Source organism: Lithobates pipiens, unplaced genomic scaffold (assembly GCF_037356315.1).
Source record: "Lithobates pipiens isolate NorthernLeopardFrog02 unplaced genomic scaffold, aLitPip1_a1.2 Scaffold_37, whole genome shotgun sequence".
NCBI classification, from domain to species: Eukaryota; Metazoa; Chordata; class Amphibia; order Anura; family Ranidae; genus Lithobates; species Lithobates pipiens.
Window position 1 is genome coordinate 3,531,667 of NW_027507825.1, and position 21,211 is coordinate 3,552,877.

General features: G+C 45.2%; 1 protein-coding gene across 3 annotated transcripts in view; it reads left to right on the plus strand.

Moving 5' to 3' along the window:
• UNC79 (unc-79 subunit of NALCN channel complex) overlaps positions 1-21,211 on the plus strand; it is a 272,784-nt gene that overhangs the window by 113,463 nt on the left and 138,110 nt on the right. For all 3 annotated transcript variants that reach the window (XM_077466667.1, XM_077466665.1, XM_077466666.1), the window contains 5 exons: positions 1,217-1,296; positions 2,542-2,690; positions 7,351-7,508; positions 13,282-13,463; positions 15,990-16,191. In XM_077466667.1, the coding sequence (XP_077322793.1) occupies positions 1,217-1,296; positions 2,542-2,690; positions 7,351-7,508; positions 13,282-13,463; positions 15,990-16,191 (771 nt within the window). The remainder of the gene's footprint in view (positions 1-1,216; positions 1,297-2,541; positions 2,691-7,350; positions 7,509-13,281; positions 13,464-15,989; positions 16,192-21,211) is intronic.

Sequence of the window (21,211 nt, forward strand, 5' to 3'; positions counted from 1 at the left end):
ATCACCCGCACTAACCATCACCCGCACTAACCAGCATCCACACTAACCAGCCTTCGCACTAACCATCATCCACACTAACCATCACCCGCACTAACCAGCATCCACACTAACCAGCATCCACACTAACCAGCCTTCGCACTAACCATCATCCACACTAACCATCACCCACACTAACCAGCATCCACACTAACCAGCCTTCGCACTAACCATCACCCGCACTAACCAGCTATCGCACTAACCATCATCCACACTAACCAGCCTTCGCACTAACCATCACCCGCACTAACCAGCCTTCGCACTAACCATCACCCGCACTAACCAGCCTTCGCACTAACCAGCCTTCGCACTAACCATCATCCACACTAACCATCATCCACACTAACCAGCCTTCGCACTAACCATCACCCGCACTAACCAGCCTTCGCACTAACCATCACCCGCACTAACCAGCATCCGCACTAACCAGCCTTCGCACTAACCATCATCCACACTAACCAGCCTTTGCACTAACCAGCATCCACACTAACCATCATCCGCACTAACCAGCCTTTGCACTAACCAGCATCCACAATAACCATCATCCGCACTAACCATCATCCGCACTAACCAGCCTTTGCACTAACCAGCATCCACAATAACCATCATCCGCACTAACCATCATCCGCACTAACCATCACCCGCACTGACCATCACCCGCACTGACCATCACCCGCACTGACCAGCATCCGCACTAACCTTCATCCGCACTAACCATCACCCGCACTAACCATCACCCGCACTAACCATCACCCGCACTGACCATCACCCGCACTGATCATCACCCGCACTGACCATCACCCGCACTGATCATCACCCGCACTGATCATCACCCGCACTGACCAGCATCCGCACTAACCAGCATCCGCATTAACCGTCACCCGCACTAACCGTCACCCGCACTAACCGTCACCCGCACTAACTGTCATCCGCACTAACCATCACCCGCACTGATCATCACCCGCACTGATCATCACCCGCACTGATCATCACCCGCACTGATCATCACCCGCACTGACCAGCATCCGCACTAACCGTCACCCGCATTAACCGTCACCCGCATTAACCGTCACCCGCATTAACCGTCACCCGCACTAACCGTCACCCGCACTAACCGTCACCCGCACTAACCATCACCCACACTAACCAGCATCTCATTTTCTTTGTTTTACTGTAACAGATGTGAAAAACGATACGGATCACAAGTTCCTCTACCAGCAGCTTCCTGTGACCCTGAAGTTAATTTACACCATTCTCCAGGTGCGTCCATTGTGGGGTGTATCTAAACCCCCCCATGCAAATGACTCAACGCTCATACAGCCGACACAATTAATCCCCGTAATTTGTCTAATATGTATATTTTCTAAGATCACCCGCTCCATCTAGTGGCCATAATGTGGTATTTTCCTGACAGGTTTTTTAACGAATTTTAACAAATTCGTTAATTCCGAAATTTCTGAATTTTTCAAATTTACAATTTCCGAATTTTGAAATTCTGAATTTTAAAATTTCAGGAGATTTCAGAAATTTGACATTTTGGAATTTCTGAATTTCGAAAATTCTAAATTTTTGGAAATTCGAAACTTGGAAACTGGAAAATTTCGGAAATTGAAACATTTGAAAATTAGAATTGGAAAATGCTAATTTTCGAAATTTCGAAAATTCGAAATTCGGATGTTCTGGAAATTTAAAATTTTGGAAATTCAGAATATATTATGGATATTTGAAAATTCTAAAATTTGGAAATGTGAAAATCCAAAAATAAGAATGAAAATCTGAAAAAAACAAATGAATGAAAACCCGAAAATCTGAAATAATAATTAACCATTAAATTATAGCTATTGGAATTTCCTTTCAACTTTGGCTGTTAGTGAAAGTAACGAGTACGAATTTATTTGAAGTTCCGAATTATCTGAATGACGTATCTAAAAGAATGGAATGTAACGATCTAATAATTATAAATAACAATAATAATAAAACCTTTTTATTATTATTATTTATTATTAATTTGTTCTATTCCATTTGTTTAGATACGGTATTTGTTATTTCGTATCATTCTTAACCTCAGATAAAATTCAGAATTCAAAAATTTGAAATTTGGAAATTTAAACATTTGGAAATTCGCAAATTTAAAAATTTGGAAATTCGCAAATTTTAAAATTTTAAGATTAAGGAAATTCGGAAATCCGAAAAGTCGAAAATCGGAATTTTCGGATTTCCGAATTTTCTAATTTTCCTAAAAAAGCAAAAAAAGAACGAAACCAAAACGAACACATTTTTTGGTCAGTGCACATGTCTACCAATTATGGCCACTAGATGGAGCAAACGATTGTAGGGAATACCCATATTAGACACTATTATGGTGATTATTCACAATAGTTGTGCAAGGGTTATGGGGTGGGGGGGGGGGGCAGAGGATGTAAGATTTCAACTAAAAGACCCGCCAGAGTGTCTCTCTCTCTCTCTCTCTCTCTCTCTCTCTTATTCTTTATTTTTTGTATGTAGGAAATGGCAAAGTTTGATGAACCGGACATCCTGTTCAACATGCTGAACTGTCTGAAGACCTTGTGCCTGCACGGCGAGTGTCTTTACATCGCTAAGAAGGACCATCTTCAGTTCCTCGCCTACATACAGGAGCATATGCTGATCTCCAGGTAAGCTGCCAGACCATCTAACCCCAAAGCATGCTGGTGTCATGGTCAGGGGGTCAGGCTGGGAGAGCAGTAGAGATAAGTGCAGCAGCGGAATACCCTGGCGGATGACTCAGGGGTTTACCTGAGGTACGGGGGGGTCTAAGTAGTAACCAGTATTCACTAGAGCTCCTGATGGTGGGGATGGGTTTTGCTGCTTGTTAGTCCCAGGTAACGGTCCTCATGATCACCCTCACCAGGAGGTGAAAAAGCCAGGGTCCAGATATAGCAAGTAGGGATTAAGCAGTAGTGCGGTCGTTAACCGATTCCCGTCTGCCGGCCATCAAATGACGGATGGGCGGCGCGACTCTCGTTCTGGGTGGACATCATTTGGCGGCCTCCCAAAGCGACCGATCTCGTGCGTCCGTGGATGTCGCGCACATTGCGGCGTTCTGTGGTGTGGTGTGTCAGTATGACACTCCGCTATACCGATCTTGGTAAAGAGCCTCTGACGGAGGCTCTTTGCCACTTGATCAACAGCGTCCAATCACGGCTGATCACGATATAAACAGGAAGAGCCGCTGATCGGCTTTTCCTCACTCGTGTCTAAAAGAAGCGAGTGAAGGAGAGCCGATCGGCGGCTCTCCCAACAGGGGGGGTCTGTGCTGATTGCTTATCAGCACAGCCCCCCTCAGATGCCCACCCAGAACCACCAGGATGGTCACCACTCTGGACCACCAGGTATGCCACCCTAGACCACCAGGGAAATGCCAGTCAGTGCCCAGGCAGCTGCCAATCAGTGCCCACCCCCAATGCCTGCCAGTGCCATCAGTGATACCAGTGCCGCATATCAGTGGCCAGCAGTGCCGCCTATCATTGCCCAGCAGTGCCACCTATCAGTGCCACCCATAAGTACCCATCAGTGCAGCCTTTTGGTGCCCATCATTGTCACCTATCAGTGCCACCTATCAATGCCCATCAGTGCTGCATATCAGTGCCACCCATCAGTGCCGCCTATCAGTGCCCATCGTCAGTGCCCATCATTGCCGCTTAATTGGTGCCATCTCATCTGTGCCGCCTTATCAGTGCCCATCAGTGAAGGAGAAAGTGTACTTATTTACAACATTTTATAACAGAAATAAAAGAAAAACATTTATTTTTTTTTCAAAATTTTTGGTCTTTTTTTATTTGCTCAGCAAAAAATAAAAACCACAGAGGTGATCAAATACCACCAAAAGATAGCTCCATTTGTGGGAACAAAATGATAAAAATCCTGTTTGGGTACAGCGTAGCACGACCGCGCAATTGTCATTCAAATTGCGACAGTGCTGAAAGCGGAAATTTGGCCTGGGCAGGAAAGGGGGTGTAAGTGCCCCCCGGTATTGAGGTGGTCAAACAAGCCAAAAGTTCATAACAAAAGAAACGGGCAGCAGCAGGAGTGAGAAAAACAAAATATTGGCTGAAGAGAGCACAATAATCTGGCAAACAAGAGGTGCAAAGGCGGGGCTTAAGTCAGCAAACTCATAGGAGGAGCAAAGGGTTCAAGAGAAAGTAGGTGTAAGGCGGGGGTCATTGAAGGAATTGTCCAGGGAGCCGTCCAGTATCTCAGGTGGCTTCCAACAAGACGGCACTACACACAGCGGAGGTCGCAGGTAGAGTTCTGGGTCCTGAGAGCTGAGAGTCTGGCTGAGGAGAAGAGATGGATAGATGAGAACCATAACGGGGACATGAAAATCCTTTGATACATTGTAGCCAGTTTGATTGGTTTGGGCTGATGATAGACGATCCCCAAATGTCACATCCACATCCGACATGCACCTTCTCACCCACCAACCCCGGCACTTCACCTCACCCCCATTCTTCACTTCATATACTGGCTTCCCATTAATTTGGAGGATACTCATTTACTTATAAAGACCCAAATAACCTACAGTGCCTTGAAAAAGTATTCATACCCCTTGAAATCCCCCACATCATGTTAACACCAAAAACCTAAATGTATTTTATTGGGATTTTATGTGATGGACCAACACAAAGTGTCACCTAATTGTGAAGTGGAAGGAAAATGATACAAATAAATATGTGAAAAGTGTGGGGGAGGGGCATTTGTATGGCGCCCCCCGGAGTCAATACTTTGTAGAACCCCCTTTCTCTACAAGTCTTTTTGGGGGTGTCTCTACCAGCTTTGCCCATCTAGAGAGGACATTTCTGCCCATTCTTCTTCTTTGTAAAATATCTCAAGCTCTGTCAGATTGGATGGAGAGCGTCTGTGATCAGCAATTTTCAAGTCTTGCCACAGATTCTCAATGGGATTTAGGTCTGGACTGTGACTGGGCCATTCTAACACATGAATATGCTTTGATGTAAACCATTCCATTGTAGCTCTGGCTGGATGTTTCGGGTCGTTGTCCTGCTGGAAGGGGAACCTCCGCCCCGGTCTCAAGTCTTCTGCCGACTCTAACAGGTTTTCTTTTAAGATTGTCCTGTATTTGTCTCCATCCATCTTCCCATCAACTCTGACCAGCTTCCCTGTCCCTGCTGAAGAAAACCATCCCCACCACATGATGCTGCCACCACCATGTCTCATGGTGTGTTCGGGGGATGGGCAGTGTTAGTTTCCCCCACACATAGCGTTTTGGTTTTAGGCCAAAAAGTAGAATTTTGGTCTCATCTGACCAGATCACCTTCTTCCACATGTTTGCTGCCCCCTCCCCCACATGGCTTCTCACAAACTACAAACAGGACTTCTTATGACTTTCTTCCTCCAATGTCTTTCTTCTTGTCACTCTTCCATAAAGGGCAGATTTGTGGAGAGACGACTAATAGTTGTCCTGTGGACAGATTCTCCCCCCTGAGCTGTGGATCTCTGCAGCTCCTCCAGAGTCACCATAGACCTCTTGGCTCTTCTCTGATGAATGCTCTCCTTGCCCGGCCCGGTCAGTTTTGGTGGACGGACATGTCTTGGTAGGTTTGCGGTTGTGCCCATACTCTTTCCATTTTCCGATGATGGATTGAACAGAGCTCTGTGAGATGGTCAAAGCTTGGGGAGATTTTATTATAACCCAACCCTGCTTTATACTTCTCCACAACTTTATCCCTGACCTGTCTGGTGTGTTCCTTGGCCTTCATGATGCTGTTTCTTCACTAAGGTTCTCCAACACACCTCTGAGGGCTTCACAGAACAGCTGTAAACGCTATTTATTAATTGGGTGACTTCTGAAGGCAATTGGTTCCACTAGATTTTAGTTAGGGGTATCAGAGTAAAGGGGGTTGAGTACAGATGCCCCCCCCCCCCCACACACACACACACTTTTCACATATTTATTTGTATCATTTATAATTTTCCTTCCACTTCACAATTATGTGCCACTTTGTGTTGGTCTATCATGTAAAAGCCCAATAAAATACATTTATGTTTTTGGTTGTAACGTGACAAAATGTGGAAAATTTCAAGGGGTATGAATACTTTTTGAAGGCACTGTAGCTGAACTTCAGTACCAAAGAGTATTGGAAGGTCCAGTGTTGAGGACTATGTTTAAGGCTTAGGTTAAACTGGATCTTTACCCATAACAACTTGATAAAATCTATTAAATTTCCTTCAAACTCACACTACCCCGCTTAGTCACCAGGAGAAAATAAAGTGAGCCCTATTTAACCTGGAAGTCATGGCTTGGCACATATAGAGGACTCTTTGGCCACCCCATGTCACAGCTCTGGACCAATAATGACGCACTAGTTCTGTCAAATGGAACCAAAGGTGATGAGTCCTCCATACCTAGAAGTATTGGGTATTTATCGTTGGAGACAAATGGAGAGTTAGTCCTTGTACACACGGTCGGACATTTCGACAACCAAATCCGTCGGATTTTGTCCGAAACTGTTGCATACACACGGTCGGACAAAGTTGTCGAAAAATCCGATCTTTCAGAACGTGATGACGTAATTTCGTTACGATGGGACTACGTTCAGGCTAGTAGCCAATAGCTTTGATGTAGGAATTTGATCTGAGCATGCGTGGCACTTTGTCCGATCGAAATTCTCTACACATGATCCTATCGGACCAGTAGGTCGGAAAATATTTCCAACATGTTGTAAAATTTGGGCCGACGGATATTCCGACGGAAACAGTCCGATGCAGACCACACACAGTCGGATTATCCGACAACACAGTCCGATGGATTCTCTGACCGTGTGTACAAGGGCTTAGAAAGGAAGACTAGTAGTGTCTGGTAGAACCACACAGCCCATCTCCAATAAAGCCTCACAGGACACCCAACTACGTTTCTCAAGGTTCTCATTCCTCCAGGTCATGGTGTATCTGGTAGTGGTTTGTCACAGTCAACTGGACTTCTTCTGTGTTGTTGAAGATGTTTTGTAGCTTCTTCAAGGTAATGAGTAGAACTGAAGAACAGCATCTTCAACATTACACAACAAGTCCAGTTGAATGTTACTGACTACTAGTAGACACTCAGTTATGTGCCCATTGGTCGATTGGTGATAGTTGAGGTTGGTTAAAAGGTTCATGTACATTCAGCCACCCTCAGTTGCCTATGAGCAACCAAAGTTTGTAGAGCGTTCAGCAGTCCAAAGACCTACCATAGTCATTTGATCTGGAGACAGTTTTTGGTGTCATCAGAGACGGGACAAATTAAACTGAAACATGAACTTTTTCGACCTTTAATAGCTTGTGGCGGGTTCTGAAGTCGGAGTTTTCCCAGCTGTGTTCCCTGGCGGTCCCTCTGCTCCTCCATGCTCTGTCTCTTCCATACGGCGCGGATATCTTCTGGACAATTATAAACTCCAACTTCAACAGCAAGGACTGGAAGATGAGGTTTGAAGCAGGTACGCTTCCTAAGCAAAATCTGCTGTTTTAATACGGATGGCCACTAACAGTTCCTATGCGAAAATTTACAATATGGACTGGTATCTCCATGAATGGAGGGCTGAGTGTGTGTAGGTCCAACCACAAACCCCGTACACCACACTAGATGGATGCTTTAGGATGGGGAGCACCTGTTCTCTATGCTGGCCCAGTCTTGGTAGATGTCAAGTTCTTCTGAACCATGAGTGCCCTATAGTAGACTGATTCCACCATACCGAAGCTCAGCATGCATTCTTAAGACCTGGAAATGTTCAACCCTTTGGGTTCTTATTGTTTTTAATGGTGCTCATTTACATATATGTAGATATGTAGTGCAATGACATTCGTTGACCAAAAAAGTAAATCTTTTGTGTTTTTTCAGGAATGGCAGAGTAGACATGTGCACTGCCAAAAAATGTGTTACTTTTCATTACATTCATTTTTTTGGGGGGTTTTTTCTTTGAAAATTTGGACATTTTGAATTTTGAAAATTCGGAAATTCCAAAATCCAAAAATAAGAGAGAAAATCCGAAAAAATTTAAATAATAATAACTAACTAACCAACTAATAATAACTAATTATTAAATTATAGGTATTGGAATTTCCAATTTGGCTATTAGTGAACGTAACGAATACAAATTTATCTGAAGTTACAAATTATCCAAAATAACGAATGCCACATCTAAACGAATGGAGCATAACAAATGTAATAATAATTAATAATAATAATAACAACTTTTTATTATTACTATTTATTATTATTAATTTTCTCCATTTGTTTAGATGCGGTATTCGTTAGTTTCGGATAATGCGTAACTTTCTGATAAATTCGTATTCGTTACGTTGACCAACAGCCGAATTTGAAAGGAAATTCTAATACCTGTAATTTAATAGTTATTAGTTAGTTGGCTATTATTTTGAATTTTCAGATTTTTGTTCTTTCGAATTTGCCAAATTTGAAAGGAAATTCCAATATCTATAGATAAATAGTTATTAGTTAGTTGGCTATTATTTCGAATTTTCAGATTTTCGTTCTTTCGAATTTGCCAAATTTGAAAGGAAATTCCAATACCTGTAATTTAATAGTTATTAGTTAGTTGGCTATTATTTTGAATTTTCAGATTTTTGTTCTTTCGAATTTGCCAAATTTGAAAGGAAATTCCAATATCTATAGATTAATAGTTATTAGTTAGTTGGCTATTATTTTGAATTTTCAGATTTTCGTTCTTTCGAATTTGCCAAATTTGAAAGGAAATTCCAATACCTGTAATTTAATAGTTATTAGTTAGTTGGCTATTATTTAGAATTTTCGGATTTTCGTTCTTTCGAATTTTCGGATTTTCTTTCTTATTTTTGGATTTTTCAGGTTTCCAAATATTCGAATTTACAATTTTAATTATAAATGTATTGGAAGTTACTAATTATCCGAAATAAGGAATGCCGCATCCAAACACATGGAACGGAACAAATGAATAATAAATAATAATATTAAAAAGTAATTTGTTACGTTCCATTTGTTTAGATACGGAAATCGTTATTTTGGATAATTTGTAACTCCGGATAAATTCGTATCCGTTGCGTTCACCAACAGCCAAACTTGAAAGGAAATTCCAATACCTATAATTTAATAGTTATTAGTTAGTTGGCTATTATTTTGAATTTTCAGATTTTCGTTCTTTCAAATTTGCCAAATTTGAAAGGAAATTCCAATACCTGTAATTTAATAGTTATTAGTTAGTTGGCTATTATTTAGAATTTTCCAATTTTTGTTCTTTCGAATTTTCGGATTTTCTTTCTTATTTTTGGATTTTTCACGTTTCCAAATATTCGAATTTACAATTTTAATTATAAATGTATTGGAAGTTACTAATTATCCGAAATAAGGAATGCCGCATCCAAACACATGGAACGGAACAAATGAATAATAAATAATAATAATAAAAAGTCATTTCGTTACGTTCCATTCCTTTAGATACGGAAATCGTTATTTTGGATAATTTGTAACTCCAGATAAATTCGTATCCGTTGCGTTCACCAACAGCCAAATTTTAAAAGAAATTCCAATACCTGTAATTTAATAGTTATTAGGAAAATTCTAAATAATAGCCAACTAATAACTATTAAATTACAGGTATTGGAATTTCTTTTAAAATTTGGCAAATTCGAAAGAACGAAAATCAGAAAATTCGAAATAATAGCCAACTAACTAATAACTATTAAATTATAGGTATTGGAATTTCCTTTCAAATTTGGCTGTTGGTGAACGCAACGGATAAGAATTTATCCGGAGTTACAAATTATCCAAAATAATGATTTCCGTATCTAAACGAATGGAACGTAACGAAATTACTTTTTATTATTATTATTTATTATTCATTTGTTCCATTCCATGTGTTTGGATGCGGCATTTGTTATTTCGGATAATTCGTAGCTTCCAATACATTTATAATTAAAATTGTAAATTCGAATATTTGGAAACTTGAAAAATCCAAAAATAAGAAAGAAAATCCGAAAATTCGAAAGAACGAAAATAGGAAAATTCTAAATAATAGCCAACTATTTTCGTTCTTTCGAATTTTTGGATTTTCTTTCTTATTTTTGGATTTTTCAAGTTTCCAAATATTCAAATTTACAATTTTATAAATTTGTTGGAAGTTACGAATTATCCGAAATAACGAATGCCGCATTCCAAACAAATGGAACGGAACAAATGAATAATAAATAATAATAATAAAAAGTAATTTGTTACATTCCATCCGTTTAGATACAGAAATCGGTATTTTGGATAATTCGTAACTCCGGATAAATTCGTATCCGTTGCGTTCACCAACAGCCAAATTTGAAAGGAAATTCCGACACCTGTAATTTAATAGTTTAGCAATAGTTAAGTTATTATTAGTTAGTTATTAGTTCAGATTTTTGGATTTTCATTCTGATTTTTGGATTTTCAAATGTCCGGATTTTTGAATTGAAAATTTTAGAAATTCTGAATATTTGAATTTCCGAAGATTCAGGAAAGAGTCAGCAAACTGGTTTTCGTTAAATCGGATATTTCAGAATTAACGGAATTTGTCAAAAGTAATTTAAAGAAAAAAACAAATTTTTAACGAAATGAATTGCACGTGTCTATAGCAGAGCATATCACACACAAATACATAAAAGTGGGGACACAAAGGTGTGACTCTCGCCTGTTGAACTCTCAGTTTAATTGAACTAAATACTTTCCAGGTGTGTAAAAGCGAAAAATTTCTAAAAGAATAGAAAAGCCTGTGTCCTGCCAGCACCCTGTAGAGTGCCCTTGCTCCTTATGTGGCAGCAGCGGTCACTCTGCAGAGGTTCGACACCTGTGCAGACAAAAAAAAAACGACGATCTCCTGCACTCGAGAGAAGTGCGCTGGCGAACTTTAATCAGACATCTTCGGCTAATCCAACATTTGCACCGGCTTTGCCCCCCCCCCCCCACGGGCCGGGGGAAACCCAGGAGAAATACTGCAAAAACAAGGACCAGAGGGAGCACCAACCTAGCGCGTCACCTTTGTTGATAGCTTTATTCGTGTTAAAAGAACCAGATGTATACTCACAAAAAACATCGGCAATAAGGCACATCAAAGTCCACAATGTACTTGAAACGGCCTGATCTTCTAGACCAGGGGTCTCCAAACTTTCTAAACAAAGGGCCAGTTTACTGTCCTTCAATTTTTAGGGGGGCCGGACTGTGGCCATTGGTAGTAGAAAAGGTCCCGACATCAGTGAGAAAAAAAAATAATGGTTTATCATTTAGGAATTGTGCCCCATACTTTGGTGTCAGTGGGAGGTATTGTGCCCCATCATTGGTGTCATTGGACCCCATCATTGGTGTCATTGGGAGGAATTATGTCCCTTCATTGGTGTGGGTGGGGTGCAATTCTGTACCATTGTTGGTATCAGTGGATGAAACAGTGCCCCAAGGGCCACATAAAAGCAAGCAAAGTTCCGCATATGGCCCCCGAGGCGCAGTTTGAAGACCCCTGTTCTAGACCAAGGGTCTCCAACAGCTTATTGTCCTTCAGACTTTAGAGAGGCTGGACTGTGGCCAGTGGGAATATAATTTTTTTTCTGGCATCAGTGAGAGTAAATAGTATCCTATTTTTTATATCAGGGGGAGGATTAGTGCCCCATTGTTGGTGTCGGGGTAGGAATTATGCTCCATTGTTGGTGTCAGGGGTAGGAATTATGCTCCATTGTTGGTGCCAGTGGTAATAATGGTGTCTTGTATCCATGGGATGAATAGTGTCCCAAGGGCCTGATAAAGGAAATCAAAGAGCCGCTTCTGGCTGCAGTTTGGAGACCACTGATCTAGACAAGTCCCAACCACAAGAAGACCTTCCAAAGGGCTGACACGTTTCGATGGTAGATCCCACCCTCTTCCTCAGAGCCCACTTGAAATGCATCAGTCTTTTGGGAGTTCTTCTTGCACCTCACACTTGGGCCCATTCTTGGTGTCAGTGGTAAGAATGGTGTCTCGTATCCATGGAATGAATAGTGTCCCAAGGGACTAATAAAGGAAAACAAAGGGCCGCTTCTGGCTGCAGTTTGGAGACCACTGATCTAGACAAGTCCCAACCACGAGAAGACCTTGCAAAGGTCTGATGCGTTTTGAGGGTAGATCCCCTTCTTCCTCACAGCCCACTTGAAATGCATCAGTCTTTTGGGAGGTCTTCTTGCACCTCACACTTGGGCCCATTGTTGGTGTCAGTGGTAAGAATGGTGTCTCGTAGCCATAGAATGAATAGTGTCCCAAGGTACTAATAAAGGAAAACAAAGGGCCGCTTCTGGCTGCAGTTTGGAGACCACTGATCTAGACAAGTCCCAACCACAAGAAGACCTTTCAAAGGGCTCATGCGTTTTCGAGGGTAGATCCCTTCCCCCATTCCTCAGAGCCCACTTGAAATGTATCAGTCTTTTGGGAGGTCTTCTCGTGCCTCACGCTTGGGACTCGTGTAGATGATCAGGTCGTTTCAGGTACATTGTGGACTTTAATGTGCCTTATCGCTCATGTTTTTTTGTGAGTAAATATCTGATGATCTTTTAACACTAATAAAGCTATCACAAAGGTAATGCTCTAGGTTGGAGCGCCCTTAGAGGTTTGACACCAACCCCCCCCCGCTGAGTCACTGCCAAAGCTCTCCAATCAGCTGGAAGCAGGAGCTTTGCTGATTGGACCGCTAAAGGTCTGACTCAACAGGAAGTGTGTAGGACATCTGGAGAGAGACCATTGGTACAAGGGTCCCACTCTGATAGGCCTTTCTACTAGGACTTTAGCAGTAAACTGTCATATTTTGTGATGGCCCTGGAATGTATTTAGCTGATTCAATCCCAATGTTCCATTGCGATTTAAGGGTTATTTATCCTTTTTTGAGCATGGTCATCCAGGATAAGAGGAGATTTTGTCAAGTTTAGGTGTTTCCTTAACTTTATTTGTACTGCAGTGGATGGGAACAAATCCCTTAAAGTCTATTGGTGAGACATAGTAGCTTGTTGACCATCTCCCACTGGTCACCATGGTGAACATGGTGTAGAGCATTGATATGCAATTAGCGGACCTCTAGCTGTTGCTAAACTACGAGTCCCATCATGCCTCTGCCTCTGGGTGTCATGCTTGTGGCTCTAAGAGTCTTGCTATGCCTCATGGGAATTGTAGTTCTGCAACAGCTGGAGGTTCCGCTAATTGCATATCCCTGGTGTTGACGATTCTGACTGTGACTTTCATTCCAGTGGAGAAGGTTGCCGTTCTCTGCCGGTTCCTGGACATCCATTCGCTCACAAAGAACCACTTACTGAAATATTCGCTGGCCCACGCGTTCTGCTGCTTCTTGACCGCCGTGGAAGACGTCAACCCAGCTGTGGCCACACGAGCCGGTCTCCTGCTGGACACCATCAAGAGGCCCGCCCTGCAGGTGAGTTTCTGACTACAGATGGCCAATGGTTGTCCTTGTTCTTCCATCATTAGAAGTTGTACTTGCCTTATCAGACTACAGCGGAATCCTGAGCTATGGAAAATTAGCAAAATAACGAGGTTCTTTATGGAATTGCGTAGAATGTTGATTTGCAGGATAGTTGGACTTACTCTTCAGAACATGGTGAGGAGCAGCACGGTGCTTTAGAAGTGCCTTGTCATACATCTTCCAACTGAGAATAGTATTTGAGGTTGCCTGGGCCTCCTAAGCAAATTCCAGAAGGTTCTCTAGGATGCTATGGTGGGCACACTTTAAAGATTTTTTTTATTTATTATTATTATATTATTATTATTATTTATTTAGTTTTACACTTTACATAAACATAAGTATCCCTTGTGATAGCAGTAGGCAGTGACTCTTTTTATGGAGAGATCTGGGGTCTGTTAGACCCCCAGATGTCTCCTCTGCCCTTAAAAGCCTCTAATCACACCAATATCGTTTACATCTCGGGAAGTGATGAATGATCATCGCTTCCGGCTTCCTATGCCATAGAGATGATCAGAGCCGTTCCAGTCTCTGTTTGCCTCTATGGTCAGCTGGCGGAAGCGCTGGCCAGTTGCTCGGGTCTCCTGGTGGGATGGGAGAGCTACTGAAGGCAGTGGGTGAGGGGGGAGTACCCTTCCGCTGCCTGTAAAAGCAATCCAGCAGCTAATTAGCCAATAGGATTGCCTTGATAAGAAAGACGACCGCCAGCTCTAAAAAAATGGTACCGGCAGGGTGATGCCCACAGCTGCATTCCACCACTTGAAGTCCAACGATGTACCGCTAGAAGGAGGAAATAACTTAAAATAACTTTCAGGTCTTGGGGAAGCCCTGCCAATTACCACCGTTTTGTACATTACAGCTCTTGGTACATCACTGTGATGGTCAAAGGGAAAAATGTTCCCCACATTGATGGTCAGTAGGGAGAATTCCCCCTGTATGGGGATCTTCACGAAGCAAGTTTACATACTTTAAGATCATTGCGTACTAGGGGTAGGCTAGAATTAATTAAAATACTATGCAAAAATGAATGTTTGATTTTACATTTTAAATAAGGATATGCTTTAGGTTGAATATACAGTATATAACCAAAAGTATTGGGACACCTGCCTTTACACGCAAATGAACTTTAATGGCATCCCAGTCTTAGTCCGTAGGGTTTTATAATGAGTTGGCCCCGCCCTTTGCAGCTATAACAGGTTCATCTCTTCTGGGAAGGCCGTCCACAAGGTTTAGGAGGGTGTCTATGGGAATGTTTGACCCATTCTTCCAGAAGTGCATTTGTGAGGTCAGGCACTGATGTTGAACGAGAAGGCCTGGCTCACAGTCTTCCGATCTAATTCATCCCAAAGGTGTTCTATCGGGTTGAGGTCAGGACTCTGCGCAGACCAGTCAGGTTCCTCCACCCCAAACTCGCTCATCCATGTCTCTATGGACCTTGCTTTGTGCACTGGTCCCGATCATTTGGTGAAGGGGGGGATTATGGTGTAGGGGGGGAGGGGGGATTATAGTTTGGGGTTGTTCTTCAGGGGTTGGTCTTGGCCCCTTAGTTCCAGTGAAGGGAACTCTTAAGGCGTCAGCATACCAAGACATTTTTGACAATTTCATGCTCCCAACTTTGTGGGAACAGTTTGGGGACGGCCTCTTCCTGTTCCAACATGACTGCGCACCAGTGCACAAGGCAAGGTCCATAAAGACATGGATGAGCCTTTGGGATGAATTAGAGTGGAGACTGTGAGCCAGGCCTTCTTGTCACAAAGCTGGGAGTATCAAATTGTCCAAAATGTCTTGGTATGCTGACGCCTTAAAAGCTCCCTTCACTGGAACTAAGGGGCCAATCCCAACCCCTGAAAAACAACCCCCACCCTATAATCCCCCCTCCACCAAATGATTGGGACCAGTGCACAAAGCAAGGTCCGTGAAGACATGGATGAGCGAGTTTGGGGTGGAGGAACTTGACTGGCCTACACAACCTGATAGAACACCTTTGGGATGCATTAGAGCGGAGACTGCAAGCCAGGCCTTCTCACCAAACATCAGTGCCTGACCTCGAAAATGCACTTCTGGAAGAATGGTCAAACATTCCCATAGACACACTCTTAAACCTTGTGGACGGCCTTCCCAGAAGAGTTGAAGCTGTTATAGCTGCAAAAGGCGGAGCCAACTCAATATTGAACCCTATGGACTACGACTGGGATGCCATTAAAGTTCATGTGGTGTAAAGGTAGGTGTCCCAATACTTTTGGTAATCTAGTGTATATCTGAGTCTGGTTCCAGGTTACAGTAGGGCAGTAGTGTCTAATTTAGGAGATCAACTAACTATCCTAGTAGCAGGTCTAGAAACAGAACTATCACCAGGCTATAGTTGGAGATCTAAGGACCTGTGCTATTAAGAACTATAGAAAGGTTTTTGTTTAGACTGATCATCTGCCATTGGAGAACCTCCTCAGTGTCATCCTTATCCTTCTTCCTCCACCTCTGCAGGGTCTTTGCCTCTGCCTGGATTTCCAGTTTGACACGGTGGTGAAGGACCGGCCGACCATCCTCAGCAAGCTCCTTCTCCTCCACTTCCTGAAGCAGGACATCCCGGCCCTTAGCTGGGAATTCTTTGTGAACAGATTTGACACGTTGTCCCTGGAAGCTCAACTACACCTGGACTGCAACAAGGAGTTCCCCTTCCCTACAAGTGAGACTTCAATGGGGATTCTGGTGCACACTACAACATGTTTAAATAAATATAGACCCCCAAAGGGTGTTCCTTTACCTAGATCAGCCTTCCTCAACCTTTTCAACACAGAGGAACCCTTCAAATAGTTATCTGGTCTCTGGGAACCCCTACTAAAAATTAGAAGTCTACAACTCATGATACATTAGTGTGATGGTCAGTGGGAAGAATGGTCCTTACACTTGTGGTCATTGGGAAGAATGGTCCTTACACTTGTGGTCATTGGGAAGAATGGTCCTCACACTTGTGGTCAGTGGGAAGAATGGTCCTCACACTTGTGGTCATTGGGAAGAATGGTCCTCACACTTGTGGTCATTGGGAAGAATGGGCCTTACACTTGTGGTCAGTGGGAAGAATGGTCCTTACACTTGTGGTCATTGGGAAGAATGGGCCTTAGGCCGCGTACACACGGGCGGACTGTTCGCCCAACCTTGTCCGCTGAACAGTGTTTGGGCGGACAGTCCGCTCGTGTGTGGGCTTTCAGCGGACAGTTTCAGCGGACAGTTGGACGGACAAAGTCTTTCGGAAATTCCGAAAAACTGTCCGCTGAAACTGTGTTTGAGCGAACAGTCCGCCCGTGTGTGGGCTTGTCCGCTGTACTTTCGAAATGAGCGGACTGTTCCCGCTCGGAAAGTCCGCCCATTTCGAGCGCGTGTACAGGTAGGCGGGGCCCGCGAAGGAGACGTCGCGGGCTCCGCCGCCTGGAATGGGCTTAAAGGGGAACCCCAACGCCGAAAAAAAACGGCGTGGGGGTTCCCCCAAAGTCCACACCAGACCCTTGTCCGAGCACGCTACCCGGCCGGCCAGGAAAGGGGGGCGAGCGCGCCCCCCCTCCTGAGCCGTACCAGGCCGCGTGCCCTCAACATGGGGGGGTGCCTTGGGGAAGGGGGGGGGCCGCGCGGCCCCCCCACCCCAAAGCACCTTGTCCCCATGTTGATGAGGACAAGGGCCTCTTCCCGACAACCCTGGCCGTTGGTTGTCGGGGTCTGCGGGCGGGGGGCTTATCGGAATCCGGGAGCCCCCTTTAAGAAGGGGGCCCCCGGATACCGGCCCCCCACCCTATGTGAATGAGTATGGGGTACAATGTACCCCTACCCATTCACCTGTGAAATAAAGTACAAAAAAAAACACAACACAGGGAAAAAATATTTTATTGCACAGCTCCGGGGGTCTTCCGTCTTCGGGGGTCTTCTCGCCGGACTCCTCCGCTATCTGTGTGTAGCTCTTTTACTAGCGGAGGAGTCCGGCTTTCTTCCTCCCCGCCGCCGGCCTCTTCTCCCGACTTCGGGGGTCTTGTCCCCCTCTTCGGTTCTTCTGCCGGGCCACCGCGCCTTCTTGTAGCTCTTTTACAGGCGGTGGCCCGGTCTTCTGTCGCCGCTGTCGTCGTCGTCGCCGCCGCCGCCGCCGCCTTCCGTTCTTGTTCTTCTTCTTGTTCTTCTTCTTCTTCTCCTGGAGACGTTGACTCGACGATCTCTCCGGCCGGAATGCCAGAGCCGCGCTGTGCGGTCACTTATATAGTGACAATGGGGCGGTGTCACATGGTATATGTCACATGGGTTGGTCACATGGGTTGATGTCACATGGGGACTATGACATCGTAAGGGGGCGGGGTCACCATGTGACCAACCCATGTGACATATACCATGTGACACCGCCCCATTGTCACTATATAAGTGACCGCACAGCGCGGCTCTGGCATTCCGGCCGGAGAGATCGTCGAGTCAACGTCTCCAGGAGAAGAAGAAGAAGAAGAAGAACAAGAACGGAAGGCGGCGGCGGCGGCGACGACGACGACAGCGGCGACAGAAGACCGGGCCACCGCCTGTAAAAGAGCTACAAGAAGGCGCGGTGGCCCGGCAGAAGAACCGAAGAGGGGGACAAGACCCCCGAAGTCGGGAGAAGAGGCCGGCGGCGGGGAGGAAGAAAGCCGGACTCCTCCGCTAGTAAAAGAGCTACACACAGATAGCGGAGGAGTCCGGCGAGAAGACCCCCGAAGACGGAAGACCCCCGGAGCTGTGCAATAAAATATTTTTTCCCTGTGTTGTGTTTTTTTTTGTACTTTATTTCACAGGTGAATGGGTAGGGATACATTGTACCCCATACTCATTCACATAGGGTGGGGGGCCGGTATCCGGGGGCCCCCTTCTTAAAGGGGGCTCCCGGATTCCGATAAGCCCCCCGCCCGCAGACCCCAACAACCAACGGCCAGGGTTGTCGGGAAGAGGCCCTTGTCCTCATCAACATGGGGACAAGGTGCTTTGGGGTGGGGGGGCCGCGCGGCCCCCCCCTTCCCCAAGGCACCCCCCCATGTTGAGGGCACGCGGCCTGGTACGGCTCAGGAGGGGGGGCGTGCTCGCTCGCCCCCCTTTCCTGGCCGGCCGGGTAGCGTGCTCGGACAAGGGTCTGGTGTGGACTTTGGGGGAACCCCCACGCCGATTTTTTTCGGCGTTGGGGTTCCCCTTTAAGCCCATTCCAGGCGGCGGAGCCCGCGACGTCTCCTTCGCGGGCCCCGCCTACCTGTACACGCGCTCGAAATGGGCGGATTTGCCTCCTCCTTACGTGGGCGAGTCCGTTCATTTCAAAAGTTGAGCGAACTGTTTGCCCAACCTTGTTCGTCAAACAGTCCGCTCGTGTGTGGGCAAGTCCGCTCATGCAAATTTTGAGCGGACTGTTTGCCGAAACTGTTTGACGAACAAGGTTGGGCAAACAGTCCGCGCGTGTGTACGCGGCCTTACACTTGTGGTCAGTGGGAAGAATGGTCCTTACACTTGTGGTCATTGGGAAGAATGGTCCTTACACTTGTGGTCATTGGGAAGAATGGTCCTCACACTTGTGGTCATTGGGAAGAATGGTCCTCACACTTGTGGTCAGTGGGAAGAATGGGCCTTACACTTGTGGTCATTGGGAAGAATGGTCCTTACACTTGTGGTCATTGGGAAGAATGGTCCTTATACTTGTGGTCATTGGGAAGAATGGTCCTTACACTTGTGGTCAGTGGGAAGAATGGTCCTCACACTTGTGGTCATTGGGAAGAATGGTCCTCACACTTGTGGTCATTGGGAAGAATGGGCCTTACAGTTGTGGTCAGTGGGAAGAATGGTCCTTACACTTGTGGTCATTGGGAAGAATGGTCCTTATACTTGTGGTCATTGGGAAGAATGGTCCTTATACTTGTGGTCAGTGGGAAGAATGATCCTTACACTTGTGGTCATTGGGAAGAATGGTCCTCACACTTGTGGTCAGTGGGAAGAATGGTCCTTACACTTGTGGTCATTGGGAAGAATGGTCCTCACACTTGTGGTCATTGGGAAGAATGGTCCTTACACTTGTGGTCATTGGGAAGAATGGTCCTCACACTTGTGGTCAGTGGGAAGAATGGTCCTTACACTTGTGGTCATTGGGAAGAATGGTCCTCACACTTGTGGTCAGTGGGAAGAATGGTCCTTACACTTGTGGTCATTGGGAAGAATGGTCCTCACACTTGTGGTCAGTGGGAAGAATGGTCCTTGCACTTGTGGTCATTGGGAAGAATGGTCCTCACACTTGTGGTCAGTGGGAAGAATGGTCCTCACACTTGTGGTCATTGGGAAGAATGGTCCTTACACTTGTGGTCATTGGGAAGAATGGTCCTCACACTTGTGGTCAGTGGGAAGAATGGTCCTCACACTTGTGGTCATTGGGAAGAATGGTCCTTACACTTGTGGTCAGTGGGAAGAATGGTCCTCACACTTGTGGTCATTGAGAAGAATTACCTCCTCACATATAGCTAAAAAGATCAATGGTGTCGGTGGGAACTTAGAGAGGCAGAAATTGCCCAATGCTGAAGGAACCCCCAGCAACCTCTGGAGGAACCCTGGTTGAGAATCGCTGACCTATATGCACCAAGTTTTATTATAAAGCGAGAGTTTTCGTTTTAGCACATATTGTGAGTTATTATTGCATTTTGTAAAGTCAATTTTATTCAATTTTTTGTCATGAACTTTACTTGATATGTCACAATATACAGCTACAGTATCATTTTTTTTTAAAAAGCTCCAACTTGTATCCTTAAAAAGCCATCTTTGTCCTCCAGTCAGTGACTTGGCCTAGGCATGTGTTTTTCAAACAGGGTGCCTTCTAGGTCATGGGGACGGGACCCTGTTTGCCCTGGATCAGTGTCATGAGTTGGCATTGTGGGCAGGTGGAACAGCCACCAGCACCAAAACAAGAGCTGATGCTCTAGGGCTAGGACTCACAGCGTCATTTATTGCTATGATTTTGATCCAGGGCAGGCGGCATACAGGGGCCACCCCTGGCATTCAGGAGAAGACAGAAGCTTCCCGTTGACCTCCTCCACCGCCCACCCTTTGCTGCACTGCCTGAGCCAAAAGGTAGGGCACTGAAGTGAAGAGGGGACTGTGTGATTGGGGGGGGGGTAATTGGGGGGATTTGTGATGGGGCACTGTGATTAGAAGGCTCTATTATGGGGAGAACTGTGTGATTGTGATGCTGTGTGAAAGGGGGGGCTCTGATGTGATGGAGGGCTCTCTTGCATTGGATGGTCTCTGATGTATACGGGGGACTCTCATATGATGGGAGGGCTTTTGACATGAAGGTGACACTCTGATGTGGTGGGGGGACCTCTGATGTGATGGGGACCTCTGATGTGAAGGACAGGCTCTGATGTGAGGTATGATGGGGGACCTTTGGTGTGATAGGAGGACCTCTGATATGAAGGACAGGATTCCTATATTATGCGGGAACCTCTGATGTGATGGGAGGACCTCTGATGTGATGGGAGGACCTCTGATGTGATGGGAGGACCTCTGATGTGATGGGAGGACCTCTGATGTGATAGGGGGACCTCTGATGTGATGGGGGGACCTCTGATATGAGGGACAGGCACTGATATGTTTGGAGTACCTCTGATGTGATGGGGGGGACCTCTGATATAATGGGGGACCTCTGATGTGATGGGGGACCTCTGATGTGATGGTGGGAC